This window comes from Anolis carolinensis, chromosome 2, assembly GCF_035594765.1.
Source record: "Anolis carolinensis isolate JA03-04 chromosome 2, rAnoCar3.1.pri, whole genome shotgun sequence".
In the NCBI taxonomy this organism is placed as follows: domain Eukaryota; kingdom Metazoa; phylum Chordata; class Lepidosauria; order Squamata; family Dactyloidae; genus Anolis; species Anolis carolinensis.
Genome location: NC_085842.1, coordinates 23,020,133 through 23,029,470, shown reverse-complemented (window position 1 = coordinate 23,029,470; position 9,338 = coordinate 23,020,133). Strand labels below are relative to the sequence as shown.

Sequence of the window (9,338 nt, the reverse complement as noted above, 5' to 3'; positions counted from 1 at the left end):
CTTAGTCTCTCCTTCCAGAGTTAGACACAAATTGAAGAACAAGGAGGGGGGATTGTTTTTAGCTAAAAAGCTGTTCCATGAATCCATTAAGGATTGAAGATCCATCAGTCTTCAAGTTGATTTAGATAGATTCATTTGAGAATAAAAGAGAATAAGTTGAGAATAAGTTGTGGTGGTTCCCAAACTCCACTCCACTCTTCTTTTACTTTGCTGGGTATTTTAAAGGGTATTTTTCTTTGAGTTGATTTAGCTTGGAAGCTGGGGCAAGTTTTGCAGAGAAGCTAAGACGGCTTAGCCAAGCCACTGCCTTGCCTATAACCAATGCTCCCTTAATGGATTCATGGAACAGTAAGACAAACATTGGCTTTTGTGGACAATTTTCACGTTCTTTATTCCTAGTAGTTTTCTGTTTGTTTTGGCTTTCTCTATGAGTTGCTTCTCTCCCACATCACGCTGGAGTGAGAGGGGAACTTTCACTCCTTTTCCATACCCTGAAGTTCCTACAGTGGGTTCTTATGGTGGCCCTGGTGTGTGACAGTGGGAGGAGGACCCAGATGTTCCTCCTCCTTGACATCTGACTCACCCTCCTGTGATTCATAGGAGGAATGCCACATGGCACCAGGCAGTATAAGCATGTTGTTCAGGGGGAAGAATGGTATCCATGGGGGTCCTTGGAACCCTTTGCACTTTCTTGCAGGGTTGCAGTCCCTCCATCTGGGACACCCTCTTTCCTCAAAGCAAGGAGGGTGCTTGTTCCTTTGAAAGCCCTCATGGTGAAACTCTAGGGTGAGATATCTTCAATTGAGCATCGATGGAGTGATGCTAGAGATGAGTTGACTGGGATTTTGAGGAAGCCAAAGGCCATCTCAGCTAAAGCCCTGACACAACTAAAGCCCTGGTGATCGGGCAGTTTCTGGTTGCAATGTATCATGACTTCCAAGCAGCTAAGGGGACCAGATGTAGGTTGTGGTAGGCTGGCAAGTGCCACCTCAGAGCACTGGTGATCCACACAAGCATATTGTGGCAGAGGGAGTTGAAAAAATGCCACATTTTCTGTGACAGAACGATCCTGGAACTGGGTTGAAGGCAAGCTGTGTTCTGCATATGAGCACCTTCCACATCTCAGCCTGGTTCCAAGGTTTCCCATGTAATGAACTCTGCCTTCAAATTGCTTCCTCCTCTCGTGGTTTCACACCAACCTAAGTGGTCAGTGTAGATATGCTGGGACATGGAGCATAAGATACAAATTACAGGAAAAGAGGGTCCACCTAAAACATTAGGAAGAACTTCCTTGTGGCAAGAGCTGTTTGACAGTGAGATGCACTGCTGCCTGGGAGTGTGGTGGAGTCTCTGTCTCTGGAGGTTTTTAAACTGAGGCTGGATGGCCAGCTGTCAGGAGTACTTGTGTGGGTTCCTGCCTGGTGGATGGGATTGGTGTTCATGTACCTTATGATCTCTTCACACTCTATGATTCTGAAAATTTGCAAACCAATTGCATTGCATCTTTACTGTGAAGGACAAAGAACTAAGCAGGGCACTGAAGTTTCCTTATCAGAAGAAATTAACAACCACTAATAATAATTCAGTTATGGCCCTTGTATCCACAGAGAAATACATATCTAGTCTCCATGTGAATACTCAAAACTGCAGATAATAGCAAATCTTATTAAAATGAATGGCTTCCAGCTCCAGAATAGTATAGAATTGTGCTGAAGGACTTAGACATAGTCTTTTGTTGTTGATTTTGATAATGATGATAATGATAATGATGAGGTGGTGATTTTAGACACAGCACAGATATATTACCATACTATTCCTTTTATACTACACCATTTTATCCAAATCTGTTTTTAGTACATCTGATTCTTCTAAGCCTGGGACTCTCCATTACTACAGTAGTGGAGAAACAAAGCAACTAGTTCATTAGATGAGATGAGAAACTGCTGTAAATACCATAATTTTTTAATGTAACAGTAGTTAAAATATAGGATTGATTGTATATTTTCATTTACTGTGGTCATGGGATGTATAACCCACCTGTTTTCTAAAAAGGAAACTCAAGAGTTTCTCATATCTGAATGGCGTAAATAAACCTTTTTTCATATTTCCACAAAACGTCCAAAGGGTGGATTGAAATAAATGCTTTCCCTAAAGATCTCAAGAGCCCAGACAAACCTCTATGGGGATTTATAGTTCTTCAGTTAACCTAGTACTTCATTTCTAGTTCTGCTATATTAACACTTCTAGTTGCTGCTTCTGCCTGCTTCATTTGTGAAATGGGCCTATTTTTTGTGTGGCAATATCAAGATAACAGAAATCTCTGCTGGGAAGCATCCACAATGCTCTGTCTTTATCTGCCTTTAGATCAGCAGTTAAGCCTTTTTATTTGAGGGAAGCTTTTTGGAACTTAAATCCTACTATTTCTGAGGAATATAGTATGAGTGGAGAACATCTCTCTGAGGGGGATAAAGGAAAACTTGCAAATCTTGGTTTAAGGAATCTCTTCCCAGCCACGGAGGAAAGCTTGTAAAGAAAGGTAGACTGAGAAACGGTTTCTGAATTGCCATATTTGCTCAAGTCTAATGTGCTATTGAACCAATTTATGCACCTCAATTTTCAAAATCGTGAAACCAAAAGAAGCATTTGCTCCTGAATGTAATGCACAGTGGTGAAAAGTGCACTCTTTACAATTTGACTGTGTGCTTAAAATCCCTTCTTTAGAAACAAAAGTGTTAGAACACCAAAGCTCCCAACAATGGTAAATAAAACCCTGGGATGCATCTATGATGTAGAAAGAATCAACTTTAATTGCCTTGGTTCAATGCTAAGGAGTCATCAGGCTGTACCTGTACAAGGTGTTGAGCTTTCTCTGCCAAAGATTGCTGATGCTTTACCAACTACAAATCCCAGGATTGCATAGCATTGAGCCAATGGCAATTAATTTAATACTGAGGTCCTGGAACAGATTTCCCTTTTGCTTTGGCTCAGCACAATAAGGTTACTGTATTACTGAATCTAATTTTGGCAAGGTAATTAAGCCAAAAAAGGTGAACATTAGATTAAAGTATGTTATCCACTGTTCTTGGAGGCCTCTCTGGTCTCTTGTCTAGCAATCTAACCATTACCAGCACTGATTCCAGCTATATATTGCTTTTTAGGGGAAAGTAGATCACAGTGTTCATTTTGGATGTTCTGTTTTGTTTCAACAGTAGCTGTGAAACTGAATAAAGAGAATGGAGAAGAACTGCTTGAAACGGAAAGGGCTGCCCCACACAAGCTGAGAACAAAACAATTTCAGAGTACCCAAGAAAGCATTTCCAATAATGGGGAAAATGGTGAAAGCTCTGTGGCTTGCCCGAAGAGACAGCTAAGAAAGCCTCGTGGGAAGCAATTGGCCAAAGCCATTTCTACTGGGAAAAGCAAAAAGCAAAAGCAAAGTTGTGGCAAAAGGAATCCAGACAGAAACTCAACTTCTGAATCACCTAATAAAACCAGGAAAGTAAGAAAATCAAAGGAATGCTCAGTCTGTGGCAAGACCTTCTGTAATAACACTTACCTAACTATACACGAGCGAACACACACTGGAGAAAAGCCGTATGTGTGTCTAGATTGTGGGAAGCGTTTCATTTCAGTATCACCTTTTAATGTACACAAGAGAACCCACACTGGAGAGAAGCCCTTCAAATGTTTGGAATGCGGGAAGTGTTTTATAAAGAGTCAAAACTTTCGAGCACACATGACAATCCACACCGGCGTGAAACCATATGTGTGTTCCTATTGTGGTAAAAAGTTCAGAAAAACATCACACGCTACAAGGCATAGAAGAATACACAAAGACGAGCAACCATATAAATGTGCAACATGTGGGAAATCGTTCAGACTTAAAGAACATCTTTCTGCTCACGAGATAATCCATACAGGAGAGAAACCCTACAAGTGCTCTGATTGTGGAAAGAGCTTCAGTTTTAAGGCAAATTTGTGCAGGCATAAGAAAATTCATGGAGGAGAAAAACTGCATAAATGTAATGATTGTGGGAAAAGCTGGAGGAGCAAGTCAGACCTGGAAAAACACCGAAGAATCCACACTGGGGAGAAACCTTTTCAGTGTACCTTCTGCAAGAAAAACTTCCGTTGCCATTCCGGCCTTTCCACACATAAGAAAACTCACAGTGCAGAAAGACCTTATAAATGTCCAGAATGTGGCAAAGGTTTAAGTCAGAAAATTCTCCTCATCCGACATTTGAAAACACATAACCATAAGTGCTCAGATTGTGGGAAAAGCTTCAGTAAAAGCTCAGCCCTTCAGTTCCATCAAGCAAAACACACAGGCGAGAAACATTTTCAGTGCTCGTATTGTTGGAAAAGCTTTGACCGTAGGTCAGCATTCATGAATCACCAAAGAATCCACACTGGAGAAAGACCTTACGTTTGTTTCGAGTGTGGGAAAGGTTTTACACAGAAAGGCAAACTTAATCGGCATGAGAAAATCCATACAGGAGAGAAACCATATGAATGTCCATATTGTGAGAAAAGCTTTAGGGAGAGGGAAAACCTTACTCAACACATGAAGCTTCATGCTAGAAAGAAACCATAGACATGCTCTCGCTGTGGGATAAGCTTCGTCTGTAGATCACATCTTCTTCAACACAAGACCATCTCATCTGGAAGAAACATCCTAAGATAGAGAAGATTTTTGGAAAATCTGCAGTCATGTTTCACATCTTTCTAAACTTCAGAGAATCCGTACATGGAAAAGAGCCATCAGAGTTGCTCATAATGTGAGAAAAGCTCCACTGGCCAAACCCATCTTAGAAAAACTCACTCTGAAATGAAGCTGTATCACTGCTCATATTCAACCCTTGCTTTCAAAAGGTTTTCATACAGAAAATATAATTCTTTGTATATTGAGATGGGAAGCATTACTGAACTGGGAACGTAGTTGCCAAGGACATATATTACTGATGTCTACAAAAATCTAGAGGAACATGATGTGGAAAGCAACAATTGGAACTGTACTTGCCACAACATAAGAGATTGTCCCACATGCTGGTAGCATAGCTTTAAACCGTCCTTTGAGGCCTTGAACATTTCTTTTTTTAAGTCCACTATCATATTCTTTCAGAGGCCAAAAGCCAAATTAGATGTATCATTTGCTTTGGTACAATTACAGTTATCATTCCACTGTTGCTGGGGTCAGGGCCAGCGGACTCCCATGAAAGTGCAATGGGTCTTCAGAAAGTTTGTGTTGGCATGGCTCATTCTTGGGGTACATCTACACTATAGAATTAATGCAGTTTGACATCACTTTGCCTGCTGTGGTTCATTTTTTTTAATCATGTCAGAAGTGAATTGAGAACATACTGTAAGACGCTTCTGGTGTGAGAGAATCCGCCATCTTCAAAGATGTTGCCTAGGGGACCCCCAGATGTGTTATCATCCTGCAGGGGTTTCTCTCATGTCCCTGCATGGGAAGCTAGAGCTGACCGACAGGAGCTCACCCCATCTCGCAGATTCAAACCACCAACCTTCAGGTCAGCAGTTCAGTTGGCACAAGGATTTAACCCATTGCTCCATCGTGACTCCTTGCCACCACGACTCCTCGTGGTTCAATGCTGTGGCATCATAGGGGTGGCTGTGTTACAAAGCCTTTAGCAAAGAGGACTGGTATAACATCAAACGTATTATTTCTGGGATTCCATAGCATTGAACCATGGCAGTTAAAGCGATGTCAAACTGCATTAGTTTTACAATGTAGATGTACCCTTATTTACCCCATAACACTCATCCTTTCAGACTCGGCTCCCTGTTAACATACATGTAGCTGTAGAAATGCTTTGGAAATTATGACAATCAAAAATAGAAATAAAGACTTTGTTTATGTAGGGGGAAAGAATGGTGAAATAGGATTATCGAGAATAATGGGGGAAAGACAATAAAATAGAAGCAAATTGTTGAAATACAATAAGATAACTTACTTTATTTACTCGAGTCTTTTTTGGGCTCAATGGCCTTGCCAAAATTGGGGTGCTCATTAGATTCGCGTCATGCGGTAAAGTTATTGCGGAGCCAAAGCCAAAGGGGAAGCTGCTTCAAGAGCACCTGGAGCTCCTCTTTGAGGGGCGTTATCTCTAATGTAATAGCCAGGGCTCAGTGCTATGCAATGCTGGGATTTGTAGTTTTCAGCATTCTTCAGCAACTGTAATGCATACCTTTGTGGGCCAAATTGCAAAGAGTGCATCTTTTGCTTCTGCACATTACATTCCCCAGCAAATACTTTTTTAAGTTTCACCGTTTTTGAAACTGAGGTACTCATTAGATGCGGTGCTGCATTGGACTTGAGTAAATAAGGGGGAAATTGGGCAATATTGAGGCGATGAATAAAATATGAAATTAGAAGAATGTAATTTGAATCAAAATAGTTAGTTTGTTTATATTAATATCACTCATAGTGATCTTCAATTTTGAATACATTTGTCTGTCTATTGGAGAAACCTAAATGCAAACTAGGCAGATCAAGAATTATATTAAAATAGTTTGATTTGCTTGAGGAGGAGAGAAGTCAATGGTTTTTTACAGTTTTATTTTTTTAAAGGGGAATTGGGTTTATTGGTTAATTTTAGTTGGCAGGGAGGGGGAGATGTAACAGGGTGGGGATATTCTGGGGTCTATTTTGTAGTTGATTCTTTTGTTTTGCTTTCATTTCTATGCTTTTCAGTTTTTAATTCATTGGATTTCAGTCATATTTTTGAAAACCTAATAAAATTATTTTTTAAAAGCAAATAAAACATGTATAACTTTTTAACAGAAATCTTTCTCTATGAATTGTATAGATCAGCTGCCACTAAGTACAAGAACATGAATAAATTACTGCAATGCACTCTGCATGGGGTTGCTTTTGAAGACTGTTCAGAAACTTCAAGTAGTCGAACGGGTGGCAGCCGAATTTCTCACTGGAGCGGTGTACCAGGAGCACACAAGTCCCCTGCTATGTCAGCTCCACTGGTTGCCAGTCTGCTACCGAGTACAATTCAAAGTGCTGGCTTTAGCCTATAAAGCCCTAAATAAGTGTTTCTCAACCTGGGGTCCACATATGTTTTTTGGCCTTCAAATCCTAACAGGTGGTAAACTGGCTGGGATTTCTGGGTGTTATAAGCCAAAAACATCTGGGGATCCCAGGATGAGGACCACTGCCCTAAATGGTTCCTGCTTAGTTTACCTATCCCAACATATCTCCCCCTATGAACCATCTTGGAGATCAATAATAATAATAATAATTTTTATTTTTAAAAGGGGGATACTGTGGGACTTTCGAATCCAAACTGACACAGTTCTGGAACCCAATACACCATACCTCACAGTTGTGGAAAAGAAAAAGGTTTGGATTATTGATGTCACCATACCAGGTGACAGTCGAATTGATGAAAAACAACAAGAAAAATTAAACTGTTATCAAGACCTCAAGATCGAACTGCAAAGGCTCTGGCATAAACCAGTACAGGTGGTCCCGGTGGTAATTGGTGCACTGGGTGCCGTGCCAAAAGATCTCAGCCAGCATTTAAAAACGATAAACATTGACAAAAATCACGATCTGTCAACTGCAAAAGGCCACCCTACTGGGATCTGCACGCATCATCCGAAAATACATCATACAGTCCTAAATGCTTGGGAAGTGTTCAACTTGTGATTTTGTGATACGAAATCCAGCATATATATCTCGTTTGCTGTGTCATACTGTGTCTTTGTGTCAATAATAATAATAATAACTTTATTTTTATACCCTGCCTCCATCTCCACGAAGGGATTCAGGGCGGCTAACATGGGGCTAAGTCGAGGTGATCACAATAAAACAAAATAAAATACACACATAACAATATCATTGACAAATGTTAAAACAGAATAAAACACATTTATATACAATGGCATAGTAAAAAATACTCTGGGCTCATGGGCACATGTAAAAGCTTCTGTCTATCATCCACAATCCCCAGCATGGTAGGGACTCCTTTGGAGGCTTTTAAGCAGAGGCTGGGTGGCCATCTGTCGGGGGTGATTTGAAGGTGACGTTCTTGCTTCTTGGCAGGGGGGTTGGACTGGGTGGTCCACGAAGTCTCTTCCAATTCTTATGATTCTACAATTTCTTAATAAATGTGCCATCGCGCCTGAGGCTATAACTCTTAGCGAAAGAAGCATGGACGTGACATCTTTCCCCAGGGGATTGCTTCTTGCCCTCCTTTAGGGAAACTGGAACTCCCAAGGACCAAAACACTGTAGATAACTCAAAACTGGTTTTAATTGTTCACAAAAGGTTATCCCAATATGCTGGAAGTTTCAAAGGGGTAAAGGAAAATATACATTACAGTCTTTGGTTGTCTTAAGTCCAAGGAGCTCTGCAGCTGAGAAGCTTTTCCAGGTCCCTCTTTCTCAATGGCTGTGAATGCCAGAGCAATCCTCAGCCTCGGTCCAAATGGCCTATGTTTGAAGACACAGTCTTCCTCTGATGCCAAAGAACTGATTTGAAGGCGCTTGAGACTCCTCAACGTCGTCCAGGTTGGCCCTGAACATGAAGCATAAGTCTCAAGGGTAAGAACCTCAGAATTGGTCCTGAGAGGTAACTTAATCAAGGGCTTTTAGAGCCAAGTCTCTCTCTCTCACGTCCATTAGATAGAAAGCTTGATGGTGGAATGAAAAAGCAAACACTGACCCACTCCAGGAAGAGGTGGCACCAAACAATTGAGCTGAGGGAGCAATATAACTGGTGCAAACAACATTGATTGACAGCTATAAATAACCAATCAATCCAACTACATTTACAGGGTAAAGACAAAATCAGGCATGATACAATTCAAATCTTGCAACTTACAGTTCGACATATAGATGGTGCCACTCGCACCATCACGATAAACATTATGATTTATTAATTAACAGTAACAGTATTACAGTAGTCTCTCACTTATCCAACATAAATGGGCCGGCAGAATGTTGGATAAGCAAAAATGTTAGATAATAAGGAGGGATTAAGGAAAAGACTATTAAATGTCAAATTATATTATGATTTTACAAATTAAGCAACAAAATATATTTTACAACAAGTCAACAGAAAAGGCAGATCAATACATGGTAACGTTATGTAGTAATTACTGTATTTACGAATTTAGCACCAAAACATTGCAATGTATTGTAAACACTGACTACAAAAACATTGGCTACTAACAAATTGACTACAAATAAAGATAGAACTGCATAAAATGAACCTACAGAAACATCATTGTCGAAAATTAAATTGGTAAAAAGTTCAGTCCTTGCTGCCTAGAGAAACAGTTGTGGATCCGGGCAGGAGG

General features: G+C 40.4%; 1 protein-coding gene across 1 annotated transcript; it reads left to right on the top strand.

Moving 5' to 3' along the window:
* Positions 1-131: 131 nt before the first annotated feature.
* Positions 132-6,785, top strand: LOC103278125 (zinc finger protein 501). The gene has a single exon (XM_008105899.2). It carries the CDS (start codon positions 3,188-3,190, stop codon positions 4,592-4,594), a length of 1,407 nt encoding a protein of 468 aa, XP_008104106.2. The 5' UTR covers positions 132-3,187; the 3' UTR covers positions 4,595-6,785.
* The last annotated feature ends 2,553 nt before the right edge of the window (positions 6,786-9,338 follow it).